Source organism: Aythya ferina (genome assembly GCF_964211825.1).
Source record: "Aythya ferina genome assembly, chromosome: 4".
Taxonomy (NCBI): Eukaryota; Metazoa; Chordata; class Aves; order Anseriformes; family Anatidae; genus Aythya; species Aythya ferina.
The window spans coordinates 4,289,829-4,312,118 of record NC_140300.1 but is presented as its reverse complement, the minus strand read 5'-3'; the positions used below and the strand labels follow the sequence as shown (position 1 = coordinate 4,312,118).

At 35.3% G+C, this 22,290-nt stretch overlaps 1 protein-coding gene across 3 annotated transcripts in view; it reads right to left on the bottom strand.

Moving 5' to 3' along the window:
* Positions 1-22,290, bottom strand: part of CTNNA2 (catenin alpha 2) — a 473,612-nt gene that overhangs the window by 34,095 nt on the left and 417,227 nt on the right. For all 3 annotated transcript variants that reach the window (XM_084518226.1, XM_084518227.1, XM_084518228.1), the window contains 3 exons: positions 13,127-13,278; positions 5,607-5,720; positions 1,962-2,143 (listed from right to left, as the gene is read on the bottom strand). In XM_084518226.1, coding sequence (XP_084374352.1) covers positions 1,962-2,143; positions 5,607-5,720; positions 13,127-13,278 — 448 coding nt within the window. The remainder of the gene's footprint in view (positions 1-1,961; positions 2,144-5,606; positions 5,721-13,126; positions 13,279-22,290) is intronic.

Here is a 22,290-nt window from a genome sequence, read left to right as displayed (position 1 = left end):
TTAATAATTATATTAATCTCCCTAATTTGTATTAGGGAGATTAATATAACCTAATTTGTATTAGGGAGATTAATATAACCTGTATCCCATTGTATTTTCTCCCCCTCTTCCTTTGAGGTGGGGGAGTGAGAGAGCGGTATGGTGGAGTTCAGCTGCCAATCAGGGTGAAACTACACACACTGAAACATATTTCCATTTTTATCTTAGAATCATAGAATTGTTACAGTTCTTTACATACTTTCATTTCCACTTCAAACAGATCTTGAAACACAAGTATCTAACTTCTGTTGAACTTAAACTGTAACAGAAATTCTTCATAGTGACCTCATATGCTTTTACATTAATTACAGCAGCCAATTTGACTGTCAGAAATTCCATACACTTGAAAAAAAAATCTATTTTAATAGTGCTGAGGTTACAGTCAACCAACATGTATAAAAGGCTTTGTTCTGTTTTAATGGAATATATTAAACAAGTTTTTATTAAATCTGATGTAGACAGGGCTGCACTCTGCTTTTTTTTTTTTTTTTTTTTTTAATTTACTTCAAATGTGCCAGTGTTTTTTCTCTCATTCTCATATTAGTTCTGTTCTTTTGATGGTAGAAAACACAATTACAAAACTTTCAATTTGATGCTTAATGGATCAAAGATTGTCCAGAAGGTTGCAGAAAGCATTGATATTCTGGACTGTTGCTTGAGAACATTATTTCTTCATTATGTGAAATGATGGCACTACTTGGGCAGTTTTTCACTCTGTTTTTTGACAGAAGGATCAGAGAGCCAAAGACAAGAATAATACAAAAAGTAACTAAGACTTCTTGAAATCATCACCCTTCAAAGAAGGTTCTGCACTCTCATTTGGTATACAGAAATTGTGAGTCTGCTGCCAAAAGAATAGTTGTGAAAGCAAAAGCTGGGAGAAAAATGAGTAAACTGAGAGAATAATTATTCAGAAAGAAATACAGCAGTCATCTATTCAAGTGTAGGCAAACTTTCTCTATATATATTTAAATTTAAAATGCATAAAAATATTTGCTGATACCTATACCAATTAACTACCCATGTAAATTAATATTATTTACATACAAACGTATGTATAAGGTATGTGGAAACACTGTATTGTCACTGCAGAGACTTTTTTCTGAAATGGGCTGAATGATCCAGACACAAGGCTTTTTAATCGTGACAAAAGACAAATGAAAAGAGATTTTTGTCTAGTTTTATTTAATCAGATTTTGATAAATGCCATTTATAATTTTGAACTCCCATTCAAAATAAATATCAGAAAAGCTGTTATTTATTATGGTGACCTGTAATTCAAAGCATATTGTAAAAAGTTATCCCTGGTGTGATTAATAATATGACCATATTTAAACAAAATAATTCTGTTTACTTGATATCACTACTGAATGGCCTTTTGATTCTTTGCAATTAGAAAAGAACAAGACATCAATAGAAAAAAGAAATGAAAGAAAAAAAAATCGTTACTGACAGACTACAATGAAGTATTAGATCAAAACAGTTTCATTTAATTTGGTATTTTTTTTTTAGAAAGTTCAGTCTTCAAAATTATATAAATAGTTTTGCCATTATTTTTGATTGACACAAATTGTGTTGAAATGTTGAAAGTTCAGAAAGGCACATGCATTTAGATGGGTACTAAACAAAATGTCAGTTGAGTGTCTGTAAGGTCACAGACTATCTTTGCTGCTGAAATTCAAGATGATCTGCAAATAAAACAAATTTGCAAATAAGACAAAAACTTCAAGTATTTAATCCAATTTGGTGAAATATCTAGAGCAATCATGCACAGAGAACTGTAGAACCCATCCCATTATGTATGACCCATGTTATCAGTCTTTGCATCCCCCAAAACACAGTGCATCATCTCAATAGGCTATAAACTGCAACAAAAAGGAAATGTATGAAGAAGTCCTTAGCGTGGATTATTTTTTCCTTACCTAGTAAAGTCTGTCATTTCCATCATAATCATGCACATCTGCTTTGCCAACACAATGATGTCATTACCACTGTCATCCCACTTGGCTACCTCCGCATCCAGCTTGCTCTTTTCTTGGTGGAATATCTCTACCTGCTCAGCAATCTTAGCCTTTTCCTCCTGGGGAAGCTGAGCCATGATAGCCTGGGGAAGAAAAAGGGAGAAGCTGGGCATGAAAAAAGGATGCTAGAAATATATTTATTGATTCAAACTGCATGCCCAACTTCTAGCTTCTTTTTATGGCAGTGGAAGACACTAAGCAAAGTCCAGCAGACATTTAGTTTCTGTTAATACAGGCACAAACAAATTCACAGGATGTTTGTAGGTCTTCTTTTACCTTCAAAAATGTAAAAATGATCTAATGCCATGATATACAGATTCTTCACCACTCTACAGAAGAAGATTAAGATTTAACAGTAATTATCTTCAACCTTTAAGAGAAAGAAAATGAATGAAATCTACTGGAAATGGCAGACTGAATTGCCAGCAACTCCTCAAGTCTCAATCTCTGTCATGAATACAGCAGTTTTCTGCTTAACCCAACACTAAAATAAGCTATGACATGCAAGATAATACATTTGAAGTGAGCTGTAATGAATGTACCTTTCAATAAAATTTAGTAGTCTAACTGTATCTTGGAAGATATGCAAAAAGACACTAAGCGAGTTGATACTAATTTGTCTCGACATTATCAACAAAGCAGAAAATTCCCCCACCCACTTAAAAAGAAAAGAAAAGCCTACAAAATTATAATAATTATTTCTGAAGATCAAATGGACACTTCCAATAATGATTTCCAAGTTGAGCTACGATTTGGCTTTAGGGCTCTCAAGACCACATTTAATGGGGTGTGACATATATTTAAGTGTCGTTACATTTTTTCTTGTTTATGTCACTTTCAATCAGCTGACATCTTTCTCTACATATTCTTAAAATGCTCTTGGCTTTTAAAAATTCATAATTGACCTTTTCCACAACTGAAATTAAGAAAGGTTATAAACAGTAGATCAGAAAATGAGAAATTTGCAAGTTAATCAAATTAAAATTCAACACATGACTTTTAATTAGGCCTTATCAATGTAACTCAGCAGTTTAAAATGTTAGCATATTAGTCTTTCCACAGAAAAATGTAAGTCAGTGTAAGTCAAGCTAATAAATAAATAAATAAGCATACATATAAAACACTAAAACAGTTGAATTAACTGAAATTAAAAGAATATGATGGGAGCAGTAGAATTTGGAAAGCTGGTCTGTATGTCTTGCATGTGGTTTCTCTCAGTGGGCAGCTTCATCTGCACAGCCTTTAAATTGGTGTGCAATGTTTTAACATTTCTATTCCAGCTGCTGATACATTTTCAAAGGAGCTATATTCTGCAGCAAACGCAGATCATATATTCAAGTTTTATTCCTACTGAAGACCAACACAAGCTTTCCTACCGAAATGCTAATAGCTTTATACAGTAAGCATATTAAACAAATCCATTACAATCCACAACTTAAAATCTAGCTTTTCTAAGGAAAAAGTTCAAATAAGATACTACTGTGCTTAGCAGACTCATTTCAATGAGTCACTCAAGACTTAAGATTGTGGATGGTGTCACTTCTTCTTAGCGTGTTTTCATTTTATGTTTTCATCCACTTGTTGCTTCTTGTGACATACTGCATTATAAGTTACCCAGTAATGGGACTGCCTTTGTAATATATTATGCTTATACAGTGTGCAGCTGATCAAAGCAGAAGGTTTTAAGTGCAGCAATGATAATAACTGCAATAAATGTAATACAATTTAAGACTCCTAAGTCCCTAGGTGAACTAGATTCTTTGCAAAAGTATTACTGCAGCCTGTATTTGTTTTTTAGATCAACAAAGATGACATGATAACCAATCTTAGATGCAACCTAAAAAACAATGACTACAAAATACCAATATTACACTTCAGTACCTTTATATTTCAGACTTACTTTAGTAATCAATTAACAGAACTTTATGCTCTTTAAAATAAAAAAATACCCCAAAGATATTAATGTACATCCAGAGTACTCATTATATTTCTCAGAGTAAGGTATAGGTATCCAGATGTCTTTCTGCAACTCTTCCAACTTCATGCTTTTCAGTGCCAGTTCCTGGTCACCCAACTCACTGGGATTGGATCTGCAATCACACTGGTCTTCATCTAGGTGGTGAGGTTACTAGTCATCATATCCAGGCAACCCAATAACAGACAGTAATTTTTTGTTCTTGGGATACAGTGACAGAGAACCAGCTCTTCTGGTATCTGGTATGGAATGTTTACTATCTGTATTCAATATTCAGTGAAATTAATTTAAAAAAGAAACTTCCACACATTTCATTGTACCTGTCTTGTATTCCTCCCATACCTCCAAATAAACTTCGTTTAGGTTTGCATTACCCTTCCTTTTCAGTGTCTAAAATGTTTACTTCAAGTCCTAACGTACTGTGTGTCGTCTTACAACAGCTGACAACTTCTCCTTCCACACCCTTTGAACTATTCTTTCAAGCCACCATTGCCTTTTGGCCTTCAATGTTCTCAGCCTTGCAAATCCTCTTCCAGAATTCAAGGTAAGAAGTTACCTTCCCAGCTACTAGCTTTTGTTTGAGAGAGAGGGTGTGTGTGTGTCTGTGAATGTGTACGTTTCTCATTTAGTTCATTATTTCACTTTCAGCAAGTTCTATTACCAGAAGAAACCTGCAGAAATGTGCAAAACAGCCGTGGAAATAATCCAGGTAGTTCCCAGTACTCCAGTGATTCTCCGCTGAAAAATTCTAAGGCCTTCGTTGTTGTTGTTTAACTCTCTTTCCTGCCAAACATATTTTCATGATGTCATTTATCCCCCAAATGATACTTCTGTTATTGTTATTATTATTATTTTAATCTGAGCTGAGCAGCATGTTTAGTGAAAGGTAAACATTCATCAGAGAGTGGCAAAGAATCATAGAACCTATGTGTCTCTCTTGGCATACGACTGTGTCAACAAACTTCACTTCTCTGGCACCTGTGACCCCTGAAGCACTCATCAGCTTAATTTGCATTCCCCATGCACAAACTAAGGTCACAAATCACAATGAGTACAGTTCATCATGATATAATTACCCTGGTAAAATTACATTGATTCAGTAACAAATGTCTTCAATTACAATTAAATTACAGGGACTACTCCAGAGCCTAAACAGCTCTCCTTGACAAGTTTGCACACTGGGAAACATGACAAAAATAAGATTTTTTCTGGATACAGTACATGGTGCCCTGATGGGATTTTTTTTTTATTTTTTATTTTTTAATTTCATTTTTTAATTTGCTGAATACTGCCACAGTTAAAGCACATTCCAAACTTGCACGGCCTCCTCCTACAGCACTTACCAGAGCAAATAGGTGGTAACAGGGTATAACCTAAGCCTAAGGAAAATCATTCAATAAACTCAGCACTTTTCAGATAGGTGAGACATGAAAAACTTTAAACACCTAGGTGAAATTACTCCTGCTGTTTAAGTGACCCTGACGATCTGAAATTTGCATGTGCTTTCTGAGGCATAGCTTTCATTTGTAGCTATACAAACACTTAGCTTAGAACATGGGTTTTATACTCACCCTTGCACTCTGGCCAGCAATAAGTTGGTCGTCTTCAGTTTGAACACTTGTTCGGCTGCGAACGTCATAGTCTTCCTGCTCAAAGTCTGAATCATCCTCTAGCTCTTCAGGGGTCTAGAAAGAGAGAATGGGAGAGAAAGCATGAGAGGGGATGACAAGCTTTTAAAGGATACAAAGTCCTATGTACAGTAAGTTCTTATTTCATCAACTACCTGCCCAGGAAATGCTGTTTCTCTTTCCTTTTAAATTAATTTTTCTGCCCAAGCAGTCAAGAACTGAAATTGAATTGGCTTAAAAATTAAGTTGTTTCAACTTTAGTTTCCTTTACAAATGGCATATATCATTACCTTGCTGTAACTTTTTAAAACTCTGTTAACATGATGAATGCAGTTCCAGGAACAAACATCTTTTGGAAACATTAGTAACCGGAATGTAGTATTTCAAAACAATATTATTTAATTTATAAATGGACACTACTACCATTATATTCCTGGAATCTCACATAATCTTCAAAAGAGAAAGTAAATACCTGGGAAAAGGTAACTCACATTCTGGAAGAAAAAGTTATCAAAGTGAATAATAGATTTCCTCTTGAAAGAAAAAGTAAATTGTCAACCTTTTTTGAAACAAATGTAAAATTCATAAACTGCTCTGTCTTGTTGGTGCCAACAATTATATTCAGATCCAGGCCTTTGGAATTTGCTTCACCCTCCATACTGAAAGTGCGTTATCTCCATTGCTGGTGCTATATAAATGATGTGAGGGTATCTGAGCACACTGACCAAACCTAGTTACATATGGCTTGTTTTCAGGTTCTTTAAAATGTTGGAGGGAGGGAAGGAGAAAAAAAAAAAAGACAAATTATGTATCTTTTGTTTGGTATTTTCACCTTCTAGCACAGGATAGGAGGAAAAATATCTCTGTTAAATATACAGGAGAGCATTGTGGTTTAACCCCACAGGCAGCTAAGCACTACGCAGCTGTTTGCTTACACCTCCCCTCACAATCACAGTGAGATGGGGTTAGATGGGGGAGAGAATTGGAAAAAAAAAAAAAAAGGGTAAAAACTAATTCATGGGTTGAGATAAAGATGGCTTAATAGGACAGAAAAGGAAGGAAGGAAGAAAGGATAATAATAATAATAATGAATACAAAATATATATGAAGTGATGCACAACACAATTGCTTACAACCTACTGGCCAGCCACCCTATATTTATTGTTTCACATGATGCCACATGGTATGGAATATTCCTTTGGCCAGTATGGGTCAGCTGTCTTGGTTCTGTCCCCTCACAGCTTCTTGTGCACCCCCAGCCTCTTCACTGTCAGGGCAGCCCAAGGAGCTGAAAAGTCCTTGGCTCTGTGTAAGCACTGCTCAGTAATATCTAAAACACTGATGCGTTATCAGCATTATTTTCACCCTAAATCCAAAACACAGCACGATACCAGCTACTAGCAAGAACATTAACCATTCCAGTCAAAACCAGAACAGAAAGAAAGAGGGAAACAGCCTACTTTAAAAAAATATTTAGTATTATATTTGATACAGATGGTCCAGGAACAGAAATAGCCTCAGAATGGAAAACTATATTCTATTTTGCACTTTAATAGCATCTAGTACAAAAGTCTGTCCACAAGTAACTTCTGTAGGTACAGTAAATGATAGTAGTAATAGAAAAAGAAGATCACAGTAACTACAGAGAGATCCTCACCCTACTGGGTACCCACATGTCTCAGTGTTAACCTGAGGGGCTACTGCCATAGAAGAAATCATTCATGCTGGCATTTCTTGCTTGGAGGCGCTGTCAAGTTTCCTAGCAGAGGTGCTAATCATTGCCAGTTGTCATTACAGCTCTGTCTTGAAGATGCTCAGTCACTAGGAACTGGTCCAAACCCTCTAACATAATGTTGAGAAGTCTTTTGGAGATATTTATATTACAGCCTGGTTTCCAACATGAAGTGCACATCACTGTTTGTAACAGAAAATCATCTGCTTTGCTAGCTACATGGTGAAGTGCACATGATGGGGAGAAAAAAAAAACCCACAGCCATCTTCATTTGGCTTAAAGAGTATGAATTAAATATGTGTTTTGAGCACTGAAGGAAGAAATAACCAAGTATGACAGTATGGTGATAAAACTCAGGCAGCATCTCTGACGAGATGTATGTACAAATAGTGCATCTAACAGGTTTGACAGGAGATGAAATCTAGGTGAAAAAAATGAATTTGTCTTCTTTCTTCTGCCATACAAAAGAAATGAAAGATTGGTACCCATCATTGTACTACTGTCCAATGGTCTATCTGTCCAAACATCTTTGATCACTGCATTCTCTTTGCTTAGCTGCCTGAAGGCAGGATGTGACTTTAAATTCTGTCGTAAGCAAACCAGCTACTAGCAGAAACACATAACTCCCTAAGCAAGACAGAACACTTCCAGTCATAGGGCTCAGATTTTCTTCTGCCCAGCCTTTACAGCAAAGAGTAGGAATAGGCAGGAAAGCTTCAGCCCCTCCTTGGCAAACCATCTGACTCTTCCAAGTCCATTCAACCAATCAGTTGTACTGGGCATTGCAAAACCAACTCCCTTCCCCAGGTATACTCGTCTTTGTTTCTTCTGTCTGCACAATTTTGTAGAGGTAAGACTATAAAAGGTAATACTTAGCCCTTTCACAGCTTCTTGCAATCAGAGCTGAAGCAGGGTAAAGGCTGTGAGAGCCTAAGCTGGAGAGATCAGCCAGCTGCAATATTTAAAACATTACATCCCAAAAGTGTAACATGTAAGCACAGGCTCTTAAAGAGCCAAAACATTCTGAAACTTCTGTGTTTCAGTGATTCATTCTTAAACATTCAGAAAAATGCATTGCTGTTTGTTAATGCCTGGTATTCACAATCTTAAAATTTGTGTACTTTAACAGATGGGAACTTAATGTGTATAAATTTTTAACTTGGAGAAAAGGCAGTACAAAACAAAAGGACAATGTAATTGAATTGTTATAATATACTACAAATACAAGAAATTCTAGTAGTTACCCCTTGTACAAGTGAGATCTAATCCAGAAGTAATTTCAGATTCACTTGCTTAAGGTTTTCAAGTGCGGAGAATTCTACACCCTCATTTTCTTCCAAAAGCAGCTACATTTTTCATTAAGATGAAGAATACTAGTGTACTCTTCTCTGTAGGCCATTTGAAACATGCTTCATGTTTTTCACTGTTTCACTGCTGCTTTGTTCTATCTGATCCTTTGGAGATGCAGCCTATATAGTAAGGTCTCCAGTTTGTTTAGAGACAAAGGAGAAAAAAAGAAAAAAAATATAGAGAGGTAACTGAAATTAAGCTTTTTATCTCCTTAGCAGAGACTTCTAAATATATAAGAACTCTAATTTTTGTGTACAACTAATCCAACCATGGTATTTAAAACCTAGTTTCCAAGACAACAAAGTCTGAAACTTAATTTATCTGAGTTGGAAGATAGAAGGACAGATTCAGTCCTTCAGAAATCTGAGTCTATGGTCATACAAAATAAGGAAACTTGGATTTCAACTTAGAGACAGCATCTAAACAACACTCTGATGAACACCTGTGGAAGAGGGAGCTAGAATCATTTTCAAAACTAATAGATTTTAAAAATTCACTGATATTAATGAACAAAAAAGTCCATTTTCATAATTTTCAGACTTAACTGCTATATAGCACAGGCCATAAGACTTATAACGATTATTTTGCTTTCATATAAAGTGTCTCTACTACATTTGGAGTATATTCTTCACTGCATTCGTCTAATTCTGATGAATTCTCCCAGTGGAGAGACTTGCACAATCCAAGATAAATTACCTGGTAATTATATTCTTTTACTTTTAGAATGCATGCTTTACTTCTACTATGAATTTGGTGAAATTCAGCTTCCAGTCATTGTGTTTTTTAGTTTTTTATTTTTAATATTTTTATGGCTGCTAGACTGAAGAGCTTGCTGTGAACAAATATCTTCCATCACTACAATTTTCTTCTATCCTTTGTAACTCCATTATGAAAATGTAATTTTTGCATGTATTAGATGTAGAATGGCATAGATATGTAGGATTACAAGTGTTGTCTGTTTAATATTGTTTAATATTTCACCAATTCAAAAAGACCCACTACACTATAGTTCCCTACGTGCTTAAAAATTTTAAGATGCAATTATAAGAAATTCAGCACTGTAAACACCAAGTGAGGCCAACATTGTAATGAGAAGAAAGAGAGATATTTCCGTATTTTCTACCACTAAAATACCTTCTACTTCTAAAAGCTAAGAGAAAAAAAGCCTGTACAATACGCTTTTATGTTCAACTCCATGCTATTCTAGGCATTTGCTTCTGTACAAAGGCAGTTGCAGCCTGAGTGACTCAGGTGCTGCAAGCACCAACTGAGCAGTAAAGACAAAGAATCTCTCGCACAGCAGGTCTTCAGCTGTTTAATTATTTACAGTAAAAACTAATACTTCGAATTCAACCTGAAAAGCTCTCAGTATAGACAATGGACTCTGCTTTAGTGTCCTTCAGAGACAACCTATTTAAAAAGATGATGTGATTCTGCATCAAGTCTCATTTTCCAGAGGGGCTGAGATGTAGTAACACCTTGGATTTCATTCCAGAGGCCACCCTATGGGTGATCAAGGCTAATCCTATATTAAGAAGTATGGATTCAATGGAGTATGGATCCAAACAGTAAGTACTGCGGACCCCACATTTGCACTACCCTAATTTGATTTTTATTCAGTGTAGGTGTGCTTTGCAACCATGGAATGAAATTCCCATAATGTTAAGAGTACATTTAACATGCTCCTAGATAGAGCAGATCTTACAGGATCACCCAAAAGATCAAGTTCATATGTTGTAAAACTACTCAATAACATGAACCAAAACATGGCAAGTGGGAGCAACTGGAGTTTGACTTTGAAAGTGCACTCCTGATCCAAACAAATATATCACGTTAATACAGTTGCAACTAACCTGCTATTGGCAAGGCTGCCAATAGCGAAGGACATGTGTGAAAAAAGACTGGCTTCGTAGACACATAAGAATGAAATAAAACGGCATTGTGATTACTTCTAACTGTAAAGCAGGTTTCCATCTAACTACTGAAGGAATTTTACAAGTAGTTATAAAAAAACAAAGCGCAATTTGATCCCTCTGTAGTAATTTAAAATAAACTAAGGAACTAAGTTAATATTTCCTATCTTATTTTTAGGTTCTGTAATTATACTCCTAAATTTATTTATACTACTTCTATTGTGAAATAGATTTTTTCTTCTGTATAGATCATAATAATAGACCTCAGTGTAAAATGAGTCTCCTTTCTCTTTCAGACAATGAATAAAATCTCCCTTTTCCAAATAAGAGAGATTTCCTCCCTTTCCTTTAGCTTACTAAATGTAATAATACCAACAAAAATTAATTTTAAAAGTGGCTTATGGAATAAGAGAATCATCTCAGATAAATTCAGTCTTTCATGGCATGCACATGAACAATTATTGCCTGAAAATAATTGTGTCAGAAGCTCTAAAAGGTTTGCAAGTTCTTTTTTTTGTTATTGTTTTTAATAATTCCTCAATAAGTTTTACAACCTGAATTAAAGGGGTGTGTGAGAATTAAGAAATTATTAGATAAAAATATTATAAAGACTGTCCTTTATAGCTTAATATCTACCCTTTCATTGTATATTCCGATTCAACATTAGATATCTGGATGGGAATGCTAAGAAGAGATTCAAACTGAAATTAATATATATATGTATATATTTTTTTCCTATAGAAAATAAGCTTCTGACTCAGCAAACTCTGCTTTATGTAAATTTATAGATGTGAATTTTCCCAGTTAACTCATAAGGATAATGAATCAATTTATGTGCTTTAGTTCTCTGCCTGGGTAAGAAGCACCACATTTAGCTCCATAAATAAGTTAATTGTCTGAATGTAAAAAATACATTTTCCCAATCTGGATAAGCAGAATTCATTAGCTCATATCATACATGGAGAGGAATGTGGTAGTGATACAACTGCGAAAGTAACCTGGATGTTTCTAAGGAGACCGTGAAGCCTGAATGCTGATCAGCTTTCCAAGCTAGTGCTTAACGTAACAGTAAGATGGCACTGAAAGAAGTGAATTTAAAATGGTGCTTTCTGCTTAGCCAAAAATCTTATTACGTATGGAAAACCTCATAGCAACCTCAGTGGGACAGATCTGATGTCCCACTTTTACCCAGGAAGGGGGTCCTGGAAGCCAGAACTCCGGGCAGGTGACAGTAGAAAATGGGTCTGCAGAAGAACCCAGCTCATGATTGCCTCTTATGAAGTAGTTTAAATGTCTGATGGGATTAAAAGACTGATATGTACTTAGAAGAGGCTCTTGTCCTAAGAAAAGTTTAGCAACAGCTGTTACAGACTAAAGAACTAGATAGTCAAAGGAAAAAGAGAGATCTTTTACTATGCAGATCTTGTGTTTCCATCCTGATCTGGAAAATACCCCAAATGTCTCACATCCAGAAACAGGGTATGTTTGCCCCCGTCATCAAACATGCCTATAATTCAAGCTACCTGAGATTAGCTCTGGGTATGGGAATAGGATTTGTTTTGCAGTTATAAAATTAAATCTGTCAAAAGCTTTTTTAATATATAATGGCAGGTGACTAAAATGAAGCTATTTGGGAGTGCTCTAACTGCCTGAAGTCTTTCATGAGTACTATACTACATTCACAACCTGAAGTGAGGCAGTTTTCTCTGGGATTTTCACAGTAACTTCATTTGTACGTTGCTTTCATCAGGACAGATTCAAGGAAATTTGGGTTTCATATAAAAACTTAAATTGGGATGTCCAAAACATATGTATCTAATATATATCTATGTATTTTTTTGAAATCTTAGACTACGGACTACATTAAAAAGCAAGACACACACATCTACTCTCACAATTATCATGCTGTTTTGCCTTTTTTTTTTTTTTATAGATGCTTAAGCAAATTGAATCAACTGGTTAGTCAACACTGAAATGACACATTCTTTAGTTCAGTAAACATTCAAAACCATCTTTGCAGATGCTCACTGGAGCAGCAAGATAATTTATTTATTCATTTAGATTTTAACCAGACTTACCTCATATCCTAGGCAGCACACATACATTAAGAAAACAAAAACATTCTACACAAACTTTGAAAATCTTGGCAAAATAATGGTATTACTACGGAAAGAGTTCTACAGTTTACATCTGTGATTCTGTGATTCTATGATCTACAGGCAGCTGTGATAAAATCATCTTTTAGGTGATTAATAAAATAATTTTTGTTTGTCCCCTAAAATAACCTCACCCCTTTGCTTTAAAATATTTTTCCAGTACACATACTTTTATTTTATGCTTGTTTCAATGTCAAGCTCTTCTGGCTTATTATGAAACAGGGCTGAGCCCAAGTAGCTTTTCTATTCCTCTCATCCAGTGTGATACTTTCCTTTAAGTTCCAACTTTTATTTCCCGGGTGCCTTACATACCCTTATCATCAGAACAGCTTTCCTGATGTCACGAACTCCATCATAAACCAAGCGGGAGGCATCTATGAACTCATTCTCTTCAAATGGCTGTGGGACATTCGCACTCAACGCTTCAATGGCAACCTCAACTTGTTCAGCAAAACGTGGCATAACTAGATTAAACAAAATGAAAGGCAGCAAGATTAGACACCTCCTTCTGTGAACATTCTCCCCCTGCCCTTGGGCATAAATACTTTCCAGTAGGCTTGGTACATCTTGTTGTCACAACTTCAAGACATAGGAAGGCACACAGAGTGGGTTTATACTGACTCTATATGTACAGAGCTCTGACACATTTTCTGATAGCAAGAAAACAGCCATCTTCACATACTTGCCTCCAAGTGCACGATGAAGAATGTAAAACTTCCTTTTAAAAGACTGCAAGTTATCTGACCCATCAGGAGGATATTGTTAAAACCTTTAAATACTTTTAAACTTAAACTTAGAATGAACACAGTACAGTATTTATACCAAATGATCAAAGGAAAATGTAGCCAATATACCTACCAATTTAGACCAGCTAACTGTATTCTAGCTCATATTGTATAATAAAAATCGCATAAGGGACAAAACACTTTTAGCATGAAAAAGCTAGCAAATTACTTTTCTGAAGGTCTATAAAATGACATTTGATTTCTTTATTATTATCTTGTATGTATTGTAAAAAATAGCCACAGATTTAAGGTAATGGTATTATATGGAGTGGTGCTTCACGAATATGTATCTTAAAACAATTATTTATCTTATATAAATATTTTAAATGCTTTCCCTGGTGTAACTATAATACCAGAGGCTTTTCTTCAAATTTTATATAGGATTCTTTTGTACATATAATCACTGGCATTATTCTGAAAGAGAAACATTTCCCGTATCAGTCCTCTAACAGCTTAAACACAAATCCTACCACAGGAACATAGACATCAAATCTCGCTAATTATAATGCAGTTACATTATACTTAGGCATTCCAATGGTTTTATATTAATATTTCAGGGCTGGAGTCAGGACCTTGGTCCAGAATCCTTTAAGGTTAATTTTTACAAATGTCAAAGAACGTGGGTCAAGCTTAATGTTTATAGATAGCTATCATTTCCTCATATTTGCATATTTTTTTGCTATTTGCCTTCTTTGAGCATATAGGTGTCCAATTCTTGTATCAATTGGTTTAGTTTTTGGCACTATAATAGAAAGAATGGGAAAAGATTTCTAACTCAAACAATCACCTTTGTTATTGTTGTTATATTGTCTTTCTTTTCCATCTTTTCCCTATACCCTATTTTAATAAACTTTCTGGTAGCCTGATGCTAAACGATAGGAAGGGGGAATTTCTAGTGCTATTTTTATCAGCAGCAGTGACAATCTTTCCTAGGAAGTAAACTTTCATTGTGTCAGGAAACCACATTTTCTTCTTGAATGAATGTCCTTAAATCTATTTTACTCATAATGAAAACAGTATGTTTTATGCATCTTACTTAACATCTGTTTTAAAGTAAAAACAGAAATAAACAAACAAATAAAAAACACTATGATTCAAGACTGGTTTACATTTTGAAGGACTGGCAGCCACTACAAGCTCAACCCTTCTGGCATTTCAGTGTCTCACTAAATGTTGTTTCTTAAAGAGAGGCCTTTTAAACAGATTAATCTATTCGAATCTTGTTTATGCCAGCTTTATGTATGTTTGCTCATGTACACAGATGAAAGAACTGAATTGCATCTTTCATGCAAATAATGTTCAGTAAGTTGAGTAAGTGTTTGGGATATATTGGGGGAAATAGGGAAAAGTGATGGTGACAATAGACTTCAAAAATTAAACATTAACAAGACATCGCTAAGCCAAGGGGAAATATTTTAAGTAGAAAGGGAGTTTGAGAAAACTTGAAGTTCTGAATGGAGTATTAAGAAGTGCATATTTAAAATTATCTTAATTTACACTCAAAAGTGTAGTAGGAGTCTAATGCGATTGTATAAAGAAGTCCAACCTGAAAATCAAAAAGCAAACATTAGAAATATCATGAAAATAAGTAAACATTAAGAATAAAAGAAAGAAATTATTTAGGGTCATAGGGATAATACAAGCAAACATAGAGATACAAAAATGGCAGCAAAAGAAAAGGCAAAGAGACATAATATTTAGGGTCCTTAAATTTCTGTCTAGAATTTCCTAAAAAGCAGACGTGATCAGGTATTTAACTCAAATAATAGCAAACGCTACAGACCTGAATTAGGAAAGGGTATTTATCTACATAAACATTTGTATTTATCAAAGTATCTTAAAGTAAACAGAGCAGAGTGAAATTTACCCTGCATTTCTTAAGAAAATAATCAAATCAATTTCTGTATCATCTTTGAGAACTCAAGAATAACAATAACAATGAATGTTCTGGGGATTAAGAAAAAGAAGCATCTATTTTTAGAAAGGCAAAGAAGGAAGAAAGAATTATAGGATATTCTGCTTAATTTCAGTACCCAGAAAGAAATGAAACACATTGTAAAGCAGTAATGTTTAATTATCTTGTAATTAATGAGCAGATGTTGGACAGGCAACATATTTGTCATAAATAGATTGCATCAAAACATTACAACATCTTTTTTTTTTTTTTTGACAGGGCAGCTAAATAGCGGGTAGGGAGAAGCAGTAGACATCATACAGCTTGACTTTGGTAAAATTTTTGACATGCTCACACAAGACACTCTTAGAAACAAAACAAGGGAAATATAAATTAAATTACTACATGTTGGACATGGAAGTCATGAGAAAAGGAATCTCAAAGAACAATTACCTGTGACATGCTGTCAGATCAGAAAGATATGTCAAGTGCATTCTTGCAATATGTCTAACAGTGTGATGTGATTGTAAAAGAAAATGGCAATCTGTAATTATTACAATATATAAAGAAGAGGCTTGAGAAGATATATTGTGAAATCATGATCTATGTCAGTATGGCTCCAGTTGAGTATTACATCCATTTTTTCTTAGAACCCATCTTTGAGATTTTTCTACAGCTTGTACAAGAAAGGTGAGAAAATGTTTTTAAGAAAACCATTTTTTGTTGCATCCAGACTTATATTTCTATGTTTATGTAACATAATTTATTCCAAATAATACAGAATGCTCCTATACTCTTTATCTGAAATCTATTTCTCAATCACAGATTCACAGAATGGTTGATGTTGGAAGGGACCTCCAGAGATCATCTAGTCCAACCCCCCTGCTCAAGCACAGTCACCTAGAGCATGTTACACAGGATTGCATCCAGGAGGGCTCTGAATATCTCCAAAGAAGGAGACTCCACAACCTCTCTGAGCAGCCTGTTCCAGCACTCTATCACCCAAACTGTAAAGATGTTCTTCCTTATATGGCAATGAAACTTCCTGTTCAATTTATATCCATTACGTCTTGTCCTATCACTGTCCACCACTAAGAAGAGTTTGGCCCCATCCACTTTACATTGTTCCCTCAGGTATTTGTAGAAGTTGATAAGATCCTATTTTCAATCAATCTCCTATTTTCTGGGCTAAACAGGCCCAGCTCGCTTAGCCTTTCCTCATAAGACAGATGCTCCAATCCCTTAACCACCTTTGTGGCTCTATACTAGACCCTCTCTAGAAGTTCTATGTTCCTCTTGTACTGGGAAGCCCAGAACTGCACACAATACTCCAGGTGTGGCCTCACCAGGAGTAGAGGGGGAGGATCACCTCCCTCGATCTGCTCTCCACACTCCTCCTGATGCCAGCTAGGATCCCATTGGCGTTCTTGGCCACAAGGGCACATTGCTGTCTCATGGTTAACTTGTTGTCCACCACAAACCCCAGGAAGATATAGAAGTGAAACATTTTAAGTGATTATTTATTTGCTAAATCAGAACTCCTCCCAGTACCATGGAAATAGGCACTCAAATATTTAATAGGCAGCTATAGTGTCTTTGTTCAGCACCACATCCAGCAAAATATGCTATGGGAGAAACACTCCTCACCAGAAATAAACATTTAATTTCTGAAAGACATTTTAAATTCATATATGACTTTCCTAGTACAATGCTATTGGACTTACTACTACACTTTTCTTGAAATGGATACGCAAGAATAGGGACAGATCAAAGCAGAACCCAGTTGTCAAAGGATAATAGGATCTTCCTTTTTTTTTTTTCCATATTCTCTCTGTATAGGATTTTATCTCCTTCTAGCTAACTGTCAAAGTCCTTCAACTCAGTCAGCCTTATACCTATAAGGTCCTGGGCTGAAGCTCTACAGATCATTTTTCTCACTGTGCCACTGAAAAATGCCAACCGAAATGGTTCCATTGATTATTTCATGAAGCAGCAATAGTAGATTCGTAAACATCAGGTCCTGGGAGAGGAGATGGAGATTTACAGTTTGTTCATTTCGGTGACCACCTATTCATTCTTGACCACATGTATTATTACTATGGTGACTGCTGACTGCATGTGAAAGATTCTTTCAACAATTTTGACCTTGCAGATCTGGCTACAGTTTAGTCCTTAATTTATATTATTACCCGCAAACATTATCTGCCTTTTAAAAATGGAAATAGCTATTAAACTACATTATGAACCATTTCCTTGCCAATCATATTTTTATCATTGCTTACTTCTGATTAGATAAGCATGAAAAAACATCTTAAACTAATAAGATACTATTTCTTAAAGTTTCTCTAAATTGTCATTTGATGCAGTAAAGTTTTTGGAAATTGAGTTAAGAACTGTGTTATTCTCCAGCAAAGGTTATTGGTCCACATTTGAGGAGACCCATGATGGCGATGTATGGGGAATACCTAATTCAGTTGTACCCACAAAACCACCAGTCTTTTTTATCTGTTATTTACTGGACAAAGAGGGATATTGTTAGGCTGACTGTAGAGGAGTTACAAGCAGAATTCAGACAGAGACACCAAATCTGTATCTGGAGTTGACACTTGTAAATGCATCAGGTGATGGTTCATTTATTACATTGAGAGACATTGGCTATTAATTTTAAATTCAGAAGTAAATCAATACTTTGGGGGAAAAACTAAATACTAGTTTCTTAGTTTGAGCTGTGGTCTTGACAACAGCTATATATACACTAAGACTGAAAAATGTGATCCATTAACATTTCTTGGTCTAACTACATGAACTGAATCAGGCACCTGCGTAAATGTTGACAGAATCAGGTCCCAAGTTAATAGCAACATTTCTAATTTACTGATGGCCTCATCATGCTAACAAATAAAAATTTTAAAGCTTTTCTGTACTTGAATTTTCAGTGGCACTGAATGTAAGATCATTGCCAACAAAATCTACGTTGAACTGTTGCTGAGTTGCTAGGTTGGACACCAACCTCTGGGGAATACCATCAGTGATCAGTCTCCAGCTGGATTTCACTCTGTTCACTACCACTCTCTGGGCCGAGCTGTCCAGACAGTTTTCAACCCAAGAAAGTGTGTGTGCCCAAGCCATGCACTGCCAGCTTTTCCAGGAGAATACTGTGGGAGACCATGTCAAAGGCTTTGCTGAAGTCTAGGTAGACTACGTCAGCAGCCTTTCCCTCATCCACCAGGCGGGTTACCTGGTCATAGGAGATGAGGCTGGTTAATTAATTTCATTAATTTTGTCATCCTTATCTTGAACTTCTACTTCCAGAAGATGTTTAAGTTGTGGAGATCAAAGCTGAAACAATTATTTGGGGCATTAAGTGAATATCCTCCTTAACATACAGGCTAATGTCTTAAACACTGATTTGAGTGATATTGTACACAGAAAAGGTTTCTGTGCCCAGCTGTCCATATTGATGAAACATTTTTTTCTGACACAATGAATTAGCTCAGAGCCTTCCTGTCAGTGCAAATAATGTAGTTTAAATTGTTCCTTTTACCTAGAGAAATTAAACAAAATTATCTTTTATTGTCATCTTTCTGATACAGAAACTCCCCTACTCTCACCTGACAAACCAGCTTTTTCCTTTTGGCAAATTTTGCTTCTGTCTGTTCACTTGTTAAACAATATATTATACAAAATCAACCACAGTGCTGACCCCTGAAGCATTACAGGATTTATTTTTTTGCCTGCTGAGAAATGGTCATTAATGCTTTGCTTCTGCCTTGTAAACCAGTTCTTAATCCATCAAAGACTTTAACATACACTCCATGGTTACCCATTTTCCAAACAGCTGTGTGTGAACAACTTTATGAAAAGCCTTTAAAAATCCAAATCAGTTACATTATATTCCCCTTTAGTATTATACTCCATTTTTAAACTCTAAAAGTGCAGAGAAAAAGAAACAATATTGAAAGTTTTAGACACCATGGTGATTTAATCATCTCTTATGTGTCTCATTTAATTGTTTTGTAATATATCCTGCATGATTTCTCACTGTATTTCTCCACATATTGAAGATGGACACTCTGGTTAAAAATTCTTTGAATCAAACCAAGTACTTCGTTGAAATATGAATGTGATGTTGGGTATACACTGGTCCTTTTGTAAAATACATTTTCTTTAAATAATGCATTAAATGTTTTTTGTTGGTGATACCTTGATCTCTGGATTTCAGTTCAGCAAAATTTTAAAGAAAATGCTGCAGTGCTTTGCAGAATAAAAGCCATAATTTCATAAGAGTCCTTGGATAAATGATCTCATATTGTCAGGATGATGGCATCCAGAAGTTGTACTATAACCACCTAAAACTCACATAAAACATGAATTTAACATCATTCCCTTTTATAATAGTCTCCATTTTAGAATTTTTAGCTCTCTCTCAGAGTCAATCTGCTTATTTTTTTTTTTAAATGACAGATATGCTTAAATTCATCTTCTTGCTTCTACATTTTGTTTCATTGTTTCGTTTCATATCACTGCTGAAAAATCCATCTTTACCACGTTTTAGTATTAGCTTTGATAACATCATTGAGCTGCTTTTGCCTAGTGATAAATATCTTTAAAGTTTGTCCTACTCACACTGATAAAACTCTCACAGGCTTATTGCTGAATTGCCAGGAGAGCTGATTTTAAACTTCAGTCCATTTTGATAAAGACAAAATAAAGAATTTGAGTTAAAATAGAAGTCGGCGAGTGACCTACTTAAAACCGACTTGACAGTTAGCAGGTTACTAGGATATTTCTAAAACATGCTCAAAGATGAAAATCACATTTCTGGTCTGAATCAGATGGTAGATGATTTCAAAATTTCCACTGTCATTCACAGGAGCTTTTAACCCAAATACTAAATACTGCATAACCCAAATACTGCATCTTCCCACGTGCTTTCCAGACATCCCAATGCAAACTGAAAAGAAAAAAAAAGAAAAAAAAAAAAAAAAGCTATTGGAAAGTTTTCCACAGCCCTTTCCAGACAGTTCTTGCTCCACTTGTTTGGAAACTCATGCTTCTTCCCTTCAGTTGTTACATCTTCTCAAGCAATTGCTGAGTAGACCTTGATCTCCTCTGTATTAAAGGCAATGGAATATTTCTGGTAGGCTTTGGTCACTGCTGGGACAGGGTGCTCAGCAGTATGAAAGATCTTAATATTTAAACAGAAATCATGTTTTGTCTTCTTTTACTCCCTTGCACTGCTTTTTGCCTCTTTCTTTCCTTTTACCTTTCCTTTCTCCTTCCTTTTCCTTTCCACCCTTCTCTCTTTCATACTTTGTTCAACCATATGCAGCAGAATTATATTTTATGTATTTTCCTGAATTCTTTAACTTCACATTTATCTACAAATGCTAAATAAATGCTGATGGTAAATAGCAAGGAAAAATTCAAAAGGAGCCATCAGCACATCCCTGCCTGCCAATCCTTGGGCTTTGTCTGGCCCTAGTTTCTCTCACTGGGTCTAATCTCCAGTTGTAGACTGATAGCCCAGCCTGGCCCCAGCCCATCCCTGTCTCCACAGGGATGTCCAGAGCAGGGGCTGCTCCGGGAAACTACTGGCCCTTGCTCTTTAGAAAACCAAGCTAAAGATATTAGGAAAACTTCACCGTGGTCCAAACAAAATAAAAACAAACAAACAAAAATGAAACCCCGAAGCATTGGTTTACTCCTGCAGACAATTAACATCCACTGAAATCTGTGTTTTGTCTTTGTTCCAAGCAAGCCCTGTTGACTCAGTGGTTTTATAGTTTTCATCTTGGATTTATAAGAATGTCAGCAAATGAGAGACAAGCTTTTATTTTGTTTTTAAAGGAAAATAAAACCACCCAATTTAAAAAAGACATTAACCAATACCTCACTATGTAATACTACTCTCAGAGACGATAATCTAGCCTCTAACAAGTAGCTGGCTATAAACTCAGTTGGTTAGTCAATCACAGCCAAGAAAGCACTGAAACACTGGAAAAAAAACACAGCAATATATTTTAAAGGAGGTGTAGGCTGTAAATTAAAACAACAGACAAATAAAACTTCAAGGTGAAACCAGTTATTAAACGAAGATTTGCATGGTTGCATTTTCTCAAAACCTATTAACATCACTTAAATAAAGATAAACTTTCTTCCACCAAAAAACATTAGCAACGTGTTTTTCTTTCAAAAAAAGTGTGTCTGTATTTCTTCACTATCTGTGGATCAAACCCACTACTCACTTAACTATGAGACCCCTTGAAAGGGAGGTTTACAAGTTAAGAGAAGTGTTCCTTTCCTGAACTGATAGTTAAAAGTAAATAATAATTATAAAAGAAATATGTTCTGCTTATTTCCCTTCAATTGTTATTCAACTAAATTTTCCCCAGCTTTCCAAAGCACTTCATTTAAAAATAAATAAATGTTCAATTAAAAATAAAGAGGGAGAAAAAAAAAAGGATAAGATGTTTATAATTGTGTTTCTTACTGAGATTTTGATAGGTGGAGCATGACTAAATAAATCACTCATCATTTGTGACTGTTTGATAAAATCTGCACTGGATCTCAAGCTAATGACTAGAATAAATATATAAATATAAGTATGCATTCATAGATACCCACATACATATCTGTACAGATGCATGTGTAGACTGAAACCAGTTTGGGGGAAGAAGACAGGAATATGAAAATGAGAAAGACAGAGAATGGCATAGAATGGTTTAAATACCATTTTCAGCACTTTATCCTAGGGTCACAAAATGAGTTAATAAAGTTTACCTTTTTTAATTATC